Genomic DNA, 17,554 nt, shown 5'->3' on the forward strand with positions numbered 1-17,554 from the left:
ATAATTTAATTTGAATTTATTGTTGTAAAAAATCGAATTTAAAACTTTTCATTTGAGAAGAGAATATCAATAAATCGTAATACAATTTGGCACATATAACAAGCATGACTCATTTGTAAATTGCGTAGAAACCACACTTAATTATTAAAACCAAGTTGTGTAGTAGTCACACTTAATTACTGAGGTTTTATATTTTAAACTCAAAATATATTGACACTGAAATGGTTAAGTACCAAACTGAAACCAAATTGTATGGTAGGATTCAGTTCTATAATTGAAAAAGCCTACTATCAAACTGTATCAAAATTATTGTAAATTTTCAATTTCAGCACTAGTCTTATTTTTATTTATTTTTTACTAACAATAAAGTTAGTGGATTAAATAATAAATTATTACAAAAAAAAATCGATGGAGATTAAACATATATTAAATGTATAAACATGATTACTTTTTACCATTGTGATAAAACGCCATCTGCAACACCATTATATAACCTTGAAACTGAGCCATCCTAAAGCAGGCCCACTCAAAATAGGCAATATTCTAAGGAGAAAATTGTACAATGATCCCTCAATTTTAATCTAATTAGAGTAATAGTCCCTTAACTAAAAATTCATGACTATTAGTCCCTTAACTTTTTAAAACATGCAGCTATGATCATTTTCTTCAATTCCGTTATAATTTCCGTTAAAATGAGTCACATACCAAGCATATGAGGTTGAATCGAGGGGTAAATATGAAAACCAAATGAGAAAAATTGTAGCAATAGTCCCTCAACTATAACCCAACTGAAGAAATGATCCCTCAACTTAACCCTATTGTAGCACTAGTCTCTCGACTTTAATCTAATTGTAGCAATGATCATTCCAACATAACTCATTTTGACGGAATTATATTGGAGTTAACGAAAATGACCATAGCTGCATATTTTGATCAATTAAGGGACCAATGATTATGAATTTTTAGTTGATATTCCAATTTGGACCTTCTAAAAAGGGGCATTTATCAAAATTTCTCAAATCTAAACTGGCTTGTATACGCCGTCGTTTCTGTCAGCGATTAAATCACCGGACGACGTCGTCCCAAGAAGTTTGGTCTAGGGCTGTGATTTCGCTTCCAAATGCCGAAAATTTGATCCGAAAATCCGATAAAAACCCGATAAATGAAGAGGACGTGGGAAGACAAGGCGATGGAGATCGTGTGGCAGAGTCCAGCGATTCGGCCGCAACCGCAAGATTACATCTTTCGCGACGGTAAGTTCTCCGCCGTTGAAAATTGTCATTTTCTTCGAGAAGTAATAACAAATTAAATGAATAAATAAATAAAAATGTCTTTGGCGGGAATGTTGCAGGGAGGCGCCATGTCAGACCCTACTACTTCGAGTTCATCTGTCATGTAATCTTTCTTGATTAATTTGGTAATATGATTAGTTTAATGTAATTAGTTTACTTGTGATTAAACCCTAATTCTGTGATTCCGGGTTTTTAGGTGAAGAATCGGTGGGCGGGGAAGACCATCGTTGATTTGTTCACTCATGAGTTCAAAGGCCGGCCTTATGATTACTATGTGAGAGTTTTTGTTTTTTGTGTTCTTGTTTTAGTTGCTTTGCATTTTAATTGAACGATTTCGTGTTGATGAGTTGAGGTTTTGGATGTGATTTGTTGTGCATTTGTAGGTTAGTGCAGTGAAATCTGGAAGGATACAGGTTGATGGAGAGATGGTGCCGGTTTCCCACATTGTTAAAACGTCGCAAAAGATAAGCCACTTCGTCCACAGGTTTGTGTTGTAGTCGATGGCTCTCGCTCTTCTTGTTTCCTTATGCGCTTTTGTTAATTGTGTGATTGGTTCAAATTCGTATTTCAAAGTATTGAGTTACCAATTGATGTAAAAATGGTTGTAGGCATGAACCCCCAGTCATGACTTGGGATATATCGATTCTTCAAGAAAAACCGGATGTGGTTGTTGTTTGTAAGCCTGCATCTGTTCCGGTGAGTAGAATTTATGACCTAGTGTGCTGAGCAGGGGATGAAACATCTTCCTCATCTCTTATAACCCTACTACTGAGTCTTATTGCTGTTAGTATCTGCTGTTTTTTAGGTGCATCCGTGTGGTCAATATCGTAAGAACACGGTTGTTGGCATCCTTGAGGCTGAGCATGGCTTGGCACCTCTATTTCGTATCCTAAGTTTCAAGCATAATACTTCTGACAGCTCGTATTTTGAAGTTACATAATGATATTTTGCAATGGAGTCTTTATCTTCTTTATTATACTTTCCTTGACACAATGATACCAGCAATTCATCGACTAGATCGCCTTGTCTCAGGACTCCTTATCTTGGCCAGAAGTGCTTCAAAAGCCGACTATTTTAGGCAGCAGGTAAGCTTTATCTTTGAAAGTGACTGTATGATACTTAGCCACCACGTTATTAGTTAAATATTCCTGAAACTTTAAGTCATAATCACGGCCATAGGACATTATAATCAATGCCTGTATTATGGTAGCAGAAATTTATAGTGAGTTGGTTTCTGTCACGATACAATTCGATATAGTCCTGGAGCTACATGCATTACAGTCTTATCCTACATGTAATCAGGGGTACACCCATCTAATTGAGTATGTGCTACATGTCAGATATAAAGTATACTGTCTCTCTAGGTGTATCTTCTATATTCACATAGAGTGAATTGTGTACCTTTTATAACAGCACTTATGACTACTTTTATAGAAGAGAGACAAGCTTGGGGTTTTCCCAATTATTTGGCCGGTAATGTTCTAAGGGGTGTTATTGGTTGCATGCACATGTCACTACCGTTGATAAATCATTTTATTTTGTTACACTGTGTTTTGAGAGCTTCTGTTTTGATGGCTAGATGGTGTGCTTTTCATTATTTTGTGGATAAGAAATTTTTTAACTCTAGATTTTCTGAATGTCAAATGCAATTGTTGCAGATTGAAGGAGGGATGGTCCAGAAACAGTACATTGCAAGAGTTGCTGGGGAATTTCCTGAGCAAGAGGTTTGCTTTTGTTAAGGCTGGATGTTAAAATTACTGGTCTTAATGTTAGGATTGACAGATTGTTTTTGTCTCTTACTCCAGCAAGTTGTAGATGCTAATGTTAATCATGATGCTCGAGAATGTAGGAGCACAACAGAGGTGGGTTATAATGTGCATAATGCTAGTAGCTTCTGTTTAAACCATATGATTTTTTAGTAGTTTCGATAAACTTCTGTTATGTTGTTAAAGTTGATTGTCTGAAACTTCCTGCCATGGGTAAACCCATTGTTAACTGGTCTTCTCCAATTGATATTTTGAATTATATACTGAAACGTATGAAGCGCCCATACTGGATGATAACCATCTCTTGTTTATGCAGATTAGTCACTCAGGTGATGATATTCCCATCAAGGGGAAGACTGCCTGTACAAAGTTTACCAGACTCAGTACCAATGGAATCCATAGTCTTGTCTTGTGCGAGCCAGTCACTGGCCGAACTCATCAAGTAAGTCAATACACTGATTATATGGGCAATGTAACAACAGATTTTGAACAGTTTGCTTTTGAAAAAGAAAATTATCTCCCTTTTCAAATCCGGACAGTAAGTTTGCAACATGCATCGTATGCTTTTATTTTTGGTTCCCTTTGATAATTTTTCGTTCGCAGTTCATTTCAGTGAACTTTTGCTATACTTCTGTTCTTACGACTCTGCCTTCCATTTTGTTTTTTGAATTTTGATATCTTTTAAACTCTAAGGACATAGCTCTACATTTTTATTCCTATTGGTCTGAATTCTGAAGCAATGATTTGAATTGACTAAAAGATCAATGATCTCCGCTTTTCTGTGATGTAGATACGTGTCCATTTGCAACATTTAGGCTATCCGATAGCCAATGACGCGCTTTACCTGTCCAAACATGTTAATGGTCGTTCAACTGAAGGAATGGGTGCTGATAGAGCTGCTGCAAATTCCAGCCCCTCTCCGCCATCTGGCTTTCGCGAAAATTTATCCACTGAACCTGTAGATTCCAATGAAGATTTCGGCATTGATCCCATGTGTACAAATTGTCCGAATTTGGTTCCAAAAGGGTACAACTTATCTTTTCGTCACACGTAGTCTACATGAAAAAAATTCTTTGATGCATATTCTTTCCAACCGTATAAATTTTATTTTCGACTGTTTTCCACTAAAATTCTATTTGTTGCAGATACGATGTTTATGAAGAGGCTTTGTGGCTGCACTGTGTTCGGTATTCCGCACCGGGATGGACTTATGAATGCCCATATCCTGATTGGGCATCACTTAGCTAACCATTTGTGTAATCCATAACTCCTAAGCCTTTTGTTTTCTTCATCGTAATAGCTCCTTTTGACAAGAATTTAAGGCCCAGTACCACAAATTTTGTGAAGAAATGTATACAGATGCATTTTGTATCCTAATAAATTTATTTTCCGTTACAATTCCGATCTCTAGCTTGTTGGAAGAGGTCTCACGTTCAAATTTTACAAACGAAATGAATAAAAAAATGTTAAAGTGAGTGCCCTATGGGATTGTGGGATAATCATGACACCACCTGGTCTAAAAACCCTAGGTAATTTAAGCACCGTTAACAAGTTGACCAGAAAGAAAGAATAAGAATCTTCAACAAAATGGGGGAAAAGAACAAACAAAAGAAAAATCATAGACCTGACTTTTCTGCCCCTCCTAATTTCAATACACTCTCATCCTCTCCTATTTGTACGGTCACAGCTAAGCCACGTCAACATTGTATATCACTATTGCTTTTTGTCTAATTATCTCTATAAAAAAATTAATATAAAATATTGACGTGGTTTAACTGTGACCACACAAAATAAAAACGGATGAAAATGTATTGGAACTGAAAAGGCAGAAAAGCCAGGTCCAAAAATCATAACATGTTGACAGTAAACTTTTTATCATTGATACGAAGATTCAGGCTTTCGGATGATCAATCAAAGTATTAGTACAGTAGTAGTGGGTTACTTCACCCTCATGATCTCATGCATTGCAAGCAGTCACAAGGTAGGGTCAAGCATGGTTACCTACCAAAACTTAGGCATGCTTCTCCTGAAAATGACCTGTGGTCACCGCCGTTCATTTCACACACCTTTTCAGAAACAACGTCGACAAAGAGAGAAACCACGTAGTGCCAGCGTAATTATGTTTTCCAACCATTAACTTATCATATTATGTGACAATTAATGTGTATTTATTAGGTCAGTTATTATGATCAGTAGATAATGTTTTATCTCTGGAGGAGAGAGTACTCGAACTTAAAACCCATTCTAGACCGAGAAGAGATTAAGCACTAGACGACAAATGGGGAGTTGAAATTGAAACCATTCTGGTCATACAATTGATTTGTACTTATTAGCTAGGTCAAGTATATATTGTAATCAATTGATACTGTTCTATTACTAGAGGAGCCGGATTCATACTTGAAACCTACTATGGATTAAGTAGCTCTAGACTTAAGAGTTAGTTGGTACCGATACTTAACATATCAACTGTTACATGATTTAGCCAACTTGTGCGATAAAAATGAGTCATGTTAACTTGCGAGCTATTTCTCTTTAGTATTATAAAGAGAGAGACCTAATCTTTTGGCATTCAGAAATAAAGATTTGCAATGAGAAAACGTGCAAATATAATCAAGAATACGCATATTTCATTGGTGGGTTTTTAATTACTAAACACTGCTGGATATCACATCAGGGAAAGGAACTACCAAATGTTGGGGAAACAAGTACAGTGAAAGCCACCAGATTATTTAACATGAAAAGTTGGTCATGGTGGTCATACTTGAAGCAATCCTTAAATTTGTGGTGGAATGTGGCCTAAAATTTTTGTTATATGGATGAAGAATCTGATCAATCAGTTTCACTGGCAGTGACTGGTGCCCCAGAATTATATTTCTTCGAATTCTTCCCCATCAAGAACCAGAAAAGTAGTTATGTATAAAATTGTGTGAATTTTGAATATGTTCCCACATCAGGAATCACTATAAACATTAGGCATCAATGTATGGTATCTTGGGCCCTTTAATTGGTTTTGGCTGGTTGAATACCTTATTTCTAAGATAGTATGAAACTATTAGTGGTTGATTGCCCTGGTTATGATATTTTTTTTCAGTTCATTGTGTTATAGGTTCAAAGTTCAAACTCTCCACCTTTTCCATTTATTAGGATAGTTTAGAGTAAGAATATCGCTTGTATTAAAAAAAAGAGTATCAATTCAAGCTAATTCACGTGTTAGGCTGAACATACACACATTGATCACAGATTTGGCTCAAAATACACTAGATGCGAGGGAAAATGTTATTGGATTATTTTCCTACTTATGTTACGTTGCACTTGTTAGGAGAAATTTTATGGGGTTTAATGTGGTTCCCTAGTCACTTTATGTACTGCTCACAAGTCTTACTAGATTTGAAATATATTAATTTATTTCCCTTGAATATGAGTGATGTTATTACTTTAATTTAAATATGGTAGAGGGGCCACTTAGTACTACGGTCTAATAGTATTACTTTTCACTTGTAAGTGAGAGGTCTTAGGTTCAATTCTCGCCAATGACGAATTTGAACCACATTATTGCTAACCCATTGTGAGGCTAAGTCTACCCCCTCCCTCTTACCCCTCCCTCTTAGTGTAGATAATATCTTTTGTTCTAAAAAAAAAAGTCTCTTACTGTAGATAATATTATTTATTCTAAAAATATTCTTTGACTCTGTCAATTCATGCTAGTGTCTTAGCTTATTTTAATTATATGAATACCTTTAAATCAACACGTGATGTATATCTCACGTGGAAAATGAAAAGCCTTTGCCCTATAATTAAGTACAGTGAGTTACCTTTCACTTGGGAAGAATATTCTGATCTATGCAGATTCCAAACTCATGTATATGGGTGATTTTGTTCCACTAGCTAGATGTGTTTAGGTGGGCCCATTCAGATCGGCCCGGTGTGTAATCTTTCGAGTCATTCAACACTAGCTACATGCAATAGCATGGAGAGAGAGAGAGAGAGAGAGAGAGAGAGAGAGAGAGAGAGAGAGAGAGAGAGAGATTGTGTTGTTCCGTTCTGGCTGCTAGGGTTTGTACGCGTCTCCCCCACTGAAATTTCCTAAAAAAGCTAGCTAACTTAATATCGGCAAAATTTTAACTTCAAGTGGATAGGCTTGAAAGAAAAAAAATTCTTTGCCAACTTTTAGTTTATGTTACGGTGAGACATTTTCTGTGTTGGTGACTTTTTTTTTTGAATTTTTTGATTTTTTTTAATTTTTATCCATGATAGTAAATTAGTTTGACATAATTGGAATAATTATAAAAGTAAGTGAGAAAATTATAGTCTATGATGCATTATTTTTCGCCAAGTTTATTAACCTAAGTGTGTTTGTGAAAAAAAAAAAAAAAAAAATCAGATTAAGATATATTCCAGCAACAACCATTCTAAATTGAGTTATATCTTACTTGATAAGTTTTTTCTATTTGTTTTGGTTTTTCTGGAATTTGATCATACCATAGCTAGCTTTTTACCTTGAACATCCCAAAAGATGAGCATTTTAGAAAGTTCATTGGAAAATACTTTAGTTTGTGTAGTCTGTCTAAGAATGGTTAATGTTAGTGAATAACAGTTCAAGAATTAAACTATAGAAAAGATCTAACCTATCTACCAATTGTTAATGTTGACGAGTGCGATAATAATTGGGTTCGTCAGTTTTGCTTTTGCCTAGAAGTTGGAGTTTTAAGGAATTATCTGTGAAGAGCCCTCAAAAGAAAAGGAAAAAAAAATCTAGAGCATGTAGTTAACTAGTAATAATATCTCCTTAATACATTAATTGAAATAAGCTTAATTAATTTAAAGCTAATACAAAGCTAGCTACATCAGATAGCTACAGAGCTTTAAGGGAACAGAGATACTGAAAGACTGGGAGATTAGAGGGGGATACATAACATAGATACGCCCATGGCACCTACGCCTTAGAGCACAGTTAATTAAACCAACACACAAATTAAACTTCAATTAGGGCAAACTTAAAACAGAAGGAACTATGCTTATCTTGAAGACTTAAGAACCTTATAACATGTGCACGTCCCTTCAATTTTGGGTTCAAACTTCGGTGGAGAAATCATCATCAATGGCAGCTTCCTTGGTTTTTTCTGTCTTTTCAGCCATGACAATTATATTTTGAACCACTTCAATCATGTCATTTGTAATGTCCACAGTTGGATTCAAAATCACTGCAGGACTCAGTTCCGAACACACCAAAGTATTGATCTTCATCACATCAATAAAGTGCTCAGATAATTCTTGAACTTTTGGCTGATCTTCCAGGAATTTCTTTGCATTCTTGTAGACTATGTAAACCACCATTTGAACAACCCCGAAGAGGAAGCCCAGCATGTTTGGAAACTGTTTGTCCGACAAACCAAGAGGAACACAAAAGATTAATATAATAATATATAGAGAAAGTTTCAAATTAAAGGGATAAAATTAATATAATTCTTCACGCCTGCATGTTACATGCATGTAAGCTTATATATGTAAACTACCAAGGTTCACTTACAGCTATGTAGTAGTCCTTGATCAGAAAACCATAGAAGAACCATGCGACTGCACCTAATGTTAGGAAAAATGATAACGGAAATGGCATGAACTCAACACTCTTGGTCCGTATTACTTGTCTCTGCACAAATTTACCAATGTTATCTTAAGAAATTAATTTAACCCTGGAAGAAACTAAAACCTTCTTTGGAAGTACTACCTCTTCCAAAGTGATATTACAGCACGGTTAGTTGAGATGTTACAAATAGGTAAGATTTGTTTTAGGTCGAAGTTGCTAATTACCAGGACACCAAGAGGTGCGACAAATACGCTTAGGCTGAACACAAGACAAATCCATCCCACAATCTTAAAACGTGTTTCACCAGTGGCTAGAAAGCGAGTCAAAACAACCATCATGCCGTAACTGAAAAGGTTCAGCAAGAACAGAAGCATCGCGGTTGAGATCTGCAAGTGCCAAATAAAACCCATATGTAAGCTTCAAACTAGAATAATGAAAAACATTTGATGACTGTTAGTGTTCTAGACAACCAATACATACCTGGCCTTCTTAGGGGCATAGAAAAGGAAGAGGGAAATGTAAATAGTCTCTATGACGCAGCCAACCGAGTTGATTGTGATGACAAGAGTGGCATCCTCTTTCAGCTCTTCCTTAAGGAGGGCATAGTATATGTACATCATTGAACTCAAGAGCCCAATTACATATGGAAGTGCTTGAAGCCCTTCAGTTGTTTTTTTCTTGTAAACTGTATAAAAAGTTGGCCTGCAATTACAACCATCGTTGTTCTCATTAGCAAGGACGTACGCATATAAAAATTTGAAAATTTTCCATGGAGTAGTTAATACATTGGCCACTTACACTGGAGCAAGAAAGACCAAAAGGGAGATGATATTGCCTACGACAAAAGAATTGAAAAAGGGACAAGGTAAAAAATATATTAGTCTTAGTAAATTATAATTTACCAAAAATTGGTTTGTAATTAAACTTAAAATCTTAAAGAGAACTTATTAACACGTACTACAAGCAATATTATGGAGTGTGCATTAATCAGTTGTGACCATTGATCAGTTGGTGAAAAAGAAAAGGAGGCAGAAGGGACACATGAGCTACAATACCTAAGAGGCCGAAGGCCAAAGTCAAAGTGTGGTGAAGTGCCATATCCTTGGATTACAACCAAAAGATTGGAAGGCTCTCTTTGTTTCACTCACTCTATGATCCCTTGCTCACGCAGTGACAACAAGAGAGTTTTACTGCACAACTGCTATCTTATACTTCTCAACACAAGACATGCTTAGAAGCTAAGGGTGTGATCTATTTATACAAAGAGGAGCTGGGAGATCGAAGGGTCACGAATTTGAGGGATATCAAGTTGCATGCAAAAAAAGTGCGAAGCAATATCATTGTAACACTCTAGGGTTAACTTTCCAGTTGTTCAATTGAGCTTTTTGACGTTTACATAATCCAAACAGCTTTTTTAGCTAGCCCCTATTGCCCTATATTTTCCCTACTTAGTCTTTTCTCTCCTAAACATGAACGGCCTCACACCAGTTAAACCCTAGTGCAACTACTATTCCTGGTACGTACAAAAAAATCCCTGGGGTCCCACTAAAGTTTCTTTCTGATGTGTCACCCACCAAGTGGTTTAATGGTTACAACTCATAGTTCATTTCTAGGGACTTCCTTGCTCTTTCTTAGGTGGCTCCTTGACTTCTTCAACACAAATTGTTTGTTCGAATTTCTTACTCAACAAATCAAAATTAATGGCATACATTAATTAGTCAATATATAGTTAAGTGATCTCTTAGTTGTTTATTTGAGTCTATTCTGAATATTATAAAATTCTTTTGCAAAATAATATACACCGTGCCGAGGGACCAAACTGGGCATAGCAAGTGGCATAGGAGCCGACTCGGCATCAGCAGCTTCATGCCGCATTGGAGTGATCCAACATGTGGCTCTGCACGTTCCATCGCTCCTCCGTTCATTTCCAATACTGATCGTGAAACACCAGATATTGAGTTCTAGAGTTCGAAGTGGAATATTTTATTTGCCCGTTCATGGGAAAGAAAGCAGAGATAAAAACTATTGTTGATTTAACAAAGTAATCATCACAATTCAGCCTTCATGCAACAACATAGCCTCAACTTCTCTCTATAAATACCAAGGACCCTTTGCATATGTAAGGTAAATTGCAATATAAATGGTCTCTATGACACAACCGAATGAGTTGATGGTGATGAGAAGGATCACATGAGACTTGAGGAATGCATATATATTCTACGTCCTACCGGAATTTCTGCTCTTCTACTTTACCACTGGATAAATATAGGTCCCGTTCGATAAGTTCATGCACACACACACACATACAGAAAGACAGCTAGAGGGAGGCAGAAAGAAGCAACCTATGGCTACGTTCCCCTCTCCAAGCGAACGCACAGCTGCTTTGGCCCTGCATCTCCTTGCCACCAGGGATGTCTCAAAGGATGAGATTCAAGCTCATACGATGAATGTCGAGGTGATCGAGCTTCTCTCTCATCCATTTTTGAATTTGTGCTTAATCAATTTGTTGGTTTTGTTAGATTTTTCTCCTTCGAATGCAGTTTTCAAATCGATTTGTTGTTTATTAGATTTTTCTCATCATTTTACTTAGAGCTTCAATTTTCTTCCAATTTTTTAACCTGCACTTTGTTTTTTTGTAGATGATAATTTATATTGATTAGTTAATCTGTTTACTTTTGTAGATGGTAATTTATATTGATTAGTTAATCTGATTTTAATTAATCATTATCTTCTTAATTAGTGGTCCAGCAGGCGAAGTCGAAGCAAACGACCGCGGGTGAGGTGTTTCGTTATGGACAAGAAAGCCGAAGCCATCCTGAATCTCTTGTCACGCGACGGCTGTCTCCCTGAAGTCAAGATACGTGAGGATCTCGGTGACAATCCCGACACCAGCAAAGCACTGAGAAAGTAAGAATTGCCCCTCTCTCTCTCTCTCTCGGAATGTGTTATGCAAGAATGGTTGTTAGAAGATGCTGTGTTCATGCAGGTTGCTGAGCCATGGGAAGGTCAAAAGAGTAGGGGCAGGAGGGCGTCACCAGCCATATGTTTACACGGTATATGTATTTATATTAAAGTTAATTATTTATTTGTGCATTTTTACTCACAATCCTTTAATATTGTAAAATGAGTTTATATTTTTAAGTTTTTGTAGTAGTTAAATGAATCAAACTCATTTAACAATAATTAATCAAATCTAAATGAATTAATATGGTCATAAATCTAGTGGCTGCTTAAGTTCACTTAATATTTTTGTTTCATGTTAGTTATTTATTTATTGTTTTAATTGCAGATATCATGAGAACGTAGCTGACTAGCTAGGTAGCTAATGGATCGGGTTGACCAGAAGTAATAGGGTGTAGGATACTTCTTTTGATGTAAGAGTAATGCTACATTTATCATCTATTTGTATCGTCATTTGTATCATTTTCCTAATAAAATTTTGTTAAACTGTTATTTAACTTAATGAAACGGCAATGCTTATTGTTAATTACTATTTAATGTATTATGCATTTAACATATATATATATGTTACTGATTGCAACATGGAAACTGATTTTGACCAATGCGCGTGTCAATGTGTTGGCAACACCCCCGTTGAGTTATAGTGCACCACGAGGAGATGGACAATGGAAAACGAGCTAGGCAACTAGACAAGAAAATAATTGGGCTGCCCCACGCTTAGTCCTAGTCAGAAGCAAATTACGATAAGAAGCTGATGTAATCAAAGTGACATCACAATATCACACGTCATTCCCTACAATCTCCATGCTGTAACCTAGTAGTCTGCATCCGAGCCAGAATAAAAACAATAGACAGAGAAAAGAGATTGAAAAATCAGAGGGTACCAGTGTTCAACAATTAAAAAAATAAAAAAAATAAAAATTCAGCCGGTCACCCAAACTTGTGACACGTTCAAATCCCTCTCGCCTGTCTTCTCTGTCCTCCCTCACTCCTCCAACTCCATAGCACTATCACCACACATGGAAGAACCACAAACCTCTTAAATTGGTGCCATTTTTCTTCTTATATCGAAAACAATATTCCAACTGTTATATGGAAATAATTGATTGTTTTTGGAGATTGCATGCAGTACTAATTCATGATATGACATGTACATAATAAAATTTCACTCTCAACTCTACGATAGTTTTTATAAAAGTCTTTCATTTGCTTCTCTTCAATGCATATCCTATTTTTTGTCATAATTCTTCTAATGATCGATTCAACCTTTGATATGGTTATATTTCACCTCTTGAATAAGTTCAATAATGATCATAACAGCCCTATTGCTCCTATTGAGAGAACTTATGGTTAGATTTTTCAGAAATTTCTAAATGAACAATTTTCAACGAAAACTACATCCATTCATATTTGGACATAATTTCAACCTTCGTTACTGTTTAACCAGGTAGAAATTTTTAATGTCGTATGTCATATATAATTAGTTAATGACTAAAACTTGAGAATCCTATTGAGGCTATTATATTACTACTATGAGAGATGCGATCAATAAAGTAATCAACAAGCGTGATAGAAGAAAATTTATTGAGAAGATTCTGAGAATATTGAGAGATTTTGGCGGTTGAATGAGCTTGAAAGTACTGCCAAAGCTAGCCAAAGAGCCGGAGTACTCCTAGAGAAACAGCTAAAAGCAATAGAAAGTGATAAACCGAAAAAGGAAGTGGCTTAGGAGGTGTCAAGTGAAAGAGGAGCTAAGGAAGTTAACCTTTCCAAATATGTACCGTAAGTGTGTTGCACAATAATTAAAAATACCGACTCACATTTGTTGAGTTGGCATTCACAAATATGTTTGTTCTAATGTCATGGGTGCTTGGCTTTTCTGTACTAGAGACACCTACTGCTAAAAGCTAACAAAGTAATCATCACAATTCAGCCTTCATGCAACAACATAGCCTCAACTTCTCTCTATAAATACCAAGGACCCTTTGCATATGTAAGGTAAATTGCAATATAAATGGTCCCTATGCATTCCTCAAGTCTCATGTGATCCTTCTCATCACCATCAACTCATTCGGTTGTGTCATAGAGACCATTTATATTGCAATTTACCTTACATATGCAACTAAGCAAGCGAGGGTGAGTAGTGCCACCTTCGCAGTTCGATTAGTTTAGCTGAATTCCATGTAGAATATGACTTATATAAAGGACTTAATTAGAATTAATAAATTAAATTTGGGTGCAGGTGTCTACTCTGAGGCTGCTTTTACTGGTGAACTTCGGGGGATTTTGCTTGATTCTTCTTCTGTCCCGCTTCTTGTCACAAGGGCCGACCCGCGTCGAAGTTCTCGGATGGGTTTGTGTGACTTTCTCTGTCGGTGTCTTTGCAGCACCTTTAAGCGTCATGGTAATTGATTAATCAAGTACTGTAATCAAATCCTTAAAGGTTTAACATAATCTCAATCTATATGCATTAAGATATTAATATATGCATGATTTGATTTTGTGTGCTACAGAGAATGGTTATCCGCACCAAGAGCGTGGAGTTCATGCCGTTTAATTTATCCTTCTTCCTCACCCTAAGTGCCGTTATGTGGCTCTGTTATGGCTTACTCCTCAAGGATCTCTATGTTGCAGTAAGTCATTTTATTTGTGTATAATAAAACTAATATTTATTATTTTTACGGCTAGTCCTGTTTAATTAGTACGCTAGGTGTGTCGGTTAACATGTCCTTAATTGTGGAATAACTTTCTTTTGATTATTTTTAAAATAGAAAAATCTGGTGATTATATGTCAATGTGTGCCACCACGCATGTATAATGCTAGCTTGATTACATCAAGCTTTAACTCGTTTATATCGTGGCAAACGAAAAAAAGGCCGTGATAACCTTATAAAGGTTAAAAGTGTATTAGATAATAGAATAATTTAATTAATAAAAAGCATATGTTGATTATAAGGAAATGGAAAAAAATCAGTCATTTGTTATGCAAACACTATCCCTTAATGGATCACTCTCTTACGCCAAGTTTAATTTAGTGACATATATGAAAGCAACAAGAACCATTTAAGAAGCTACAATATATTGTTCACAAAATTTAATAAGGTTACTTTATCGCAATTTATTTTGATATATTCGCATCCCATCTGCACTCAAGTTTTTGAATTTTCCTCATATGAATTTAACGTAGAATATTGTTTGTATAAGAATATATCCGTTGACTTTAATTAATTAATCACATGATCCTTTCATTTGCAGACCCCAAACATAATTGGTTTCTCCTTTGGGGTGGTTCAGATGGCCCTCTATACAAAGTACAGGAACACCAAAACCATTGTGGAGGAAAAGCTACCAGAACACAAGGCTGATGTTGTAAAGCAAATCACAATTTTAACTACTACTCCTGAGGTGGAGGTACAAGTCCAAGCACCTGTAACCTCGGATGCCAATGGTACTGATGCTCATCAAAACTCTGAGCTTAACACTGACCAACATGTGCATGCACAAACATGCCGTAACGAGAAGATCATCGAACCATCCATGCCAGGCCAACTAGTTACATGTGAAGTTTGAATATTTATCATCTGCCGTTTGCCTGCTTGTACCTGAATCAATCGAGCTCGATCGCTCTATATAAATGTTTTGGACGTCATGATGCATATGTATCATCGTGTACATATGTCCTTTTGGTGCGTCTTTAGTTTTCCATGATGTTTAATTTTCCTTTATCTTTGTGTAAGCATATGAGGCTGGTTCATGTATAGACTAGCCTCCTCTTGTTCTTTCTAGGGAATAACGGTCTTCACAGTAATTATGTATGTTTCTTGGCCGGTTATGAAATAAAATTTGGTCTTAATTTAAGCTGAAGAGAAAGAAGGGATTTTGGTTTATGCACGCATTAATTGAAATCCTAGATTTTCATCATCGGACAAGGTTGCTTAATTTATTCATTAATTGTTGAAGGGTAATGCTAGATAGACTAAATTTGTAAATTAAATATGCAAACTAAATGATGTATCACTAATAAAAATAAGCACGTTAATCAACGCTGAAGTAATAATCCAATCAACTTTCATGTCATGTGGTTTACAAGATTTTATTTACAAATTTAATCTCTATAGCATTACCCATTGTTGAAACCAGCAAGCCTCGGATTGGATTTTGGTTTTTGTCCTGGTACATTATTTTGAACAGGTACACAATTTTACAGGTAGATTAATTTATATGCATAGGTATAGTGATAATATATCAGTGTACATAGGACTATAATATAACCATGTATATATTCAAAATTATGTACGTACATAAGAAAAAGTACTAGAACAAAAATTCAATTTAACACTCAATTTTCATGGAAATAAATTTATTTAATTAAGGACGCAAATAAATATTTTCCAAAAAACAAGTTTAGTGTTTGTAAAATAGTGTTGTATAATGAATTTATGAACTAACTATACTGATATGCATTTAATACAATCACTAAGTTAACAACGAATAACATCGCCAAAAACAATGCCACGTTAGCCTAATCGGACAAATGAAGCTAATCGCTTACCCAAGTAAATCCCCATAGACTAAATTCGCTAGTCTCTCACTCTAAGCCATGTAAGTCCAAACGGTACACCACATGTTACTATATATACAAATGGTGGAATATGTGTATTAAAAAGTTAATAACTTAAAAAATAAAATTTCCCACCACTTCTATAAAAACACATGGTGTACCACTCGTATTCCGGTCACAATAAAAAATTTCTTCAAATTCTAGGTCTCAACACAAATGATACAATAATGGATGTATCAACATCTGCTGAAATGGAAGGGTCCAGAGACCAATGCTCTTTTTCCACCAAAAATACGCCCGTAATAGTTTAACATGTATGATTAACCTAAGTTACAATTTAACATGTATATTTAAAGATCAGGAGAAATCGAATCTCCTTAGCAATCTTTCTCGTTCTTTCGAAAAATACATTGAGTTTAACCTAAAGAATACATAGAAACCAATTAAAGTTGTATAATAGAGGTAGCACTAGACTTTGTTTTTAGGTATGTTTTTGTATGTTTTGCACATATTGGTTCTATTGCTGTCATTAGGAGCATAACTGGTAGTGCTTGTTGCCACGTTTGCGTGTACGCTACCTTCCCAGCTTTTGGTGTATTCTTTTTTTTTTTTTTTTTCGGTAACAAGCTTTTGGTGTATTCAATTCAACCATATTCTTCCGTTGACGACAAGTATGACAATATATATGACATTGTTCCTTGCATTACGTAAGAGCAAAATTATTGTTTAGTTACAATCATGTATAAAAAAAATTCAATAATACAGGGCGGAAAATCTTTACGTGTAATGATCACATAACGAGTTTTACTTAAATCTTTTTTGTTGTGTCTTGGCCCGTTCGTTAGTGCGGAACCGAGATTCAGATTACAACCTCACCAAAATCACACACAGTTGAACAAAATAAAATACAAGAAATAAAGACACAGAGAAATTTACGAGGTTCGGCAAAAAACTGCCTACGTCCCCGGAGAGATATTGCTCTTCACTATGAGAATAACAGTACAAGTATACATGAGTTAAATCGACATAACCCAATCCCATATCCCTTGTACACCCACTCACAGAATTTTCCCAAGAGCCTCACTCTACCCCAAGAGTTCTTTTACAAGAGATCTTTCACTCTAGCTCTCTTGATTTCTCTCACCCTTGCCCATGGTAGATCCAAATGCTCACACCATCTCTTTGGATGCTTTTCCCTTCCTCATCCATTCATTCTCCTTTGGCAAGTCATTTAAATAAAAATAACCCACTTTTCTTCTCCTCCTTTCATCCATCCGAAAGCCACAAAGCAATGCTTTGAAAAAGCCACAAAACATGGTTTTGAAAAAGCCACAAAACATTGCTTTGAAAAAGCCACAAAACATGGCTTTGAAAAAAGCCACAAAACATG

General features: G+C 35.8%; 3 protein-coding genes across 3 annotated transcripts; 2 read left to right on the forward strand and 1 right to left on the reverse strand.

The window, feature by feature from the left end:
* The first annotated feature begins 1,099 nt into the window (after window positions 1–1,099).
* On the forward strand, window positions 1,100–4,456 carry LOC137712967 (RNA pseudouridine synthase 7). The gene is made up of 12 exons (XM_068452183.2): window positions 1,100–1,253; window positions 1,352–1,395; window positions 1,489–1,566; window positions 1,676–1,776; window positions 1,901–1,988; window positions 2,098–2,176; window positions 2,295–2,377; window positions 2,951–3,016; window positions 3,098–3,154; window positions 3,375–3,500; window positions 3,849–4,084; window positions 4,204–4,456. The coding sequence occupies exons 1-12, from the start codon at window positions 1,163–1,165 to the stop codon at window positions 4,304–4,306; spliced, it is 1,152 nt and encodes a 383-aa protein (XP_068308284.2). The 5' UTR covers window positions 1,100–1,162; the 3' UTR covers window positions 4,307–4,456.
* A 3,427-nt stretch (window positions 4,457–7,883) lies between these two features.
* LOC148691143 (bidirectional sugar transporter NEC1-like) lies at window positions 7,884–9,861 on the reverse strand. The gene is made up of 6 exons (XM_088684166.1): window positions 9,698–9,861; window positions 9,441–9,477; window positions 9,122–9,344; window positions 8,867–9,028; window positions 8,586–8,705; window positions 7,884–8,431 (listed from the first exon to the last, which is right to left on the reverse strand). The coding sequence occupies exons 1-6, from the start codon at window positions 9,738–9,740 to the stop codon at window positions 8,129–8,131; spliced, it is 888 nt and encodes a 295-aa protein (XP_088540292.1). The 5' UTR covers window positions 9,741–9,861; the 3' UTR covers window positions 7,884–8,128.
* Window positions 9,862–10,986: 1,125 nt separating this feature from the next.
* LOC137712123 (bidirectional sugar transporter SWEET12-like) lies at window positions 10,987–15,308 on the forward strand. Its single transcript, XM_088684644.1, has 8 exons — window positions 10,987–11,097; window positions 11,324–11,326; window positions 11,383–11,549; window positions 11,629–11,695; window positions 13,602–13,739; window positions 13,846–14,007; window positions 14,117–14,236; window positions 14,859–15,308. Exons 1-8 carry the CDS (start codon window positions 10,987–10,989, stop codon window positions 15,171–15,173), a joined length of 1,083 nt encoding a protein of 360 aa, XP_088540770.1. The 3' UTR covers window positions 15,174–15,308.
* Window positions 15,309–17,554: the final 2,246 nt, after the last annotated feature.

This window comes from Pyrus communis, chromosome 14 (assembly GCF_041283825.1).
Source record: "Pyrus communis isolate YQ-2024b chromosome 14, ASM4128382v1, whole genome shotgun sequence".
Classification (NCBI taxonomy): Eukaryota; Viridiplantae; Streptophyta; class Magnoliopsida; order Rosales; family Rosaceae; genus Pyrus; species Pyrus communis.

Bases quoted from the DNA above. Each gene is read 5' to 3' on its own strand.
- LOC137712967 (XM_068452183.2), top strand. From the start codon at position 1,163: ATGAAGAGGACGTGGGAAGACAAGGCGATGGAGATCGTGTGGCAGAGT. The intron at 1,254-1,351 runs GTAAGTTCTCCG...GGAATGTTGCAG, and splicing joins AGATTACATCTTTCGCGACG to GGAGGCGCCATGTCAGACCC. The intron at 4,085-4,203 runs GTACAACTTATC...TATTTGTTGCAG, and splicing joins CCGAATTTGGTTCCAAAAGG to ATACGATGTTTATGAAGAGG.
- LOC148691143 (XM_088684166.1), bottom strand. From the start codon at position 9,740: ATGGCACTTCACCACACTTTGACTTTGGCCTTCGGCCTCTTAG. The intron at 9,345-9,440 runs GTAAGTGGCCAA...TTGTAATTGCAG, and splicing joins TTGGTCTTTCTTGCTCCAGT to GCCAACTTTTTATACAGTTT. The intron at 8,706-8,866 runs GTAATTAGCAAC...AAATTTGTGCAG, and splicing joins TCGCACCTCTTGGTGTCCTG to AGACAAGTAATACGGACCAA.
- LOC137712123 (XM_088684644.1), top strand. From the start codon at position 10,987: ATGGCTACGTTCCCCTCTCCAAGCGAACGCACAGCTGCTTTGGCCCTG. The intron at 11,550-11,628 runs GTAAGAATTGCC...GTGTTCATGCAG, and splicing joins ACCAGCAAAGCACTGAGAAA to GTTGCTGAGCCATGGGAAGG. The intron at 11,696-13,601 runs GTATATGTATTT...TGCATATGTAAG, and splicing joins ACCAGCCATATGTTTACACG to GTAAATTGCAATATAAATGG.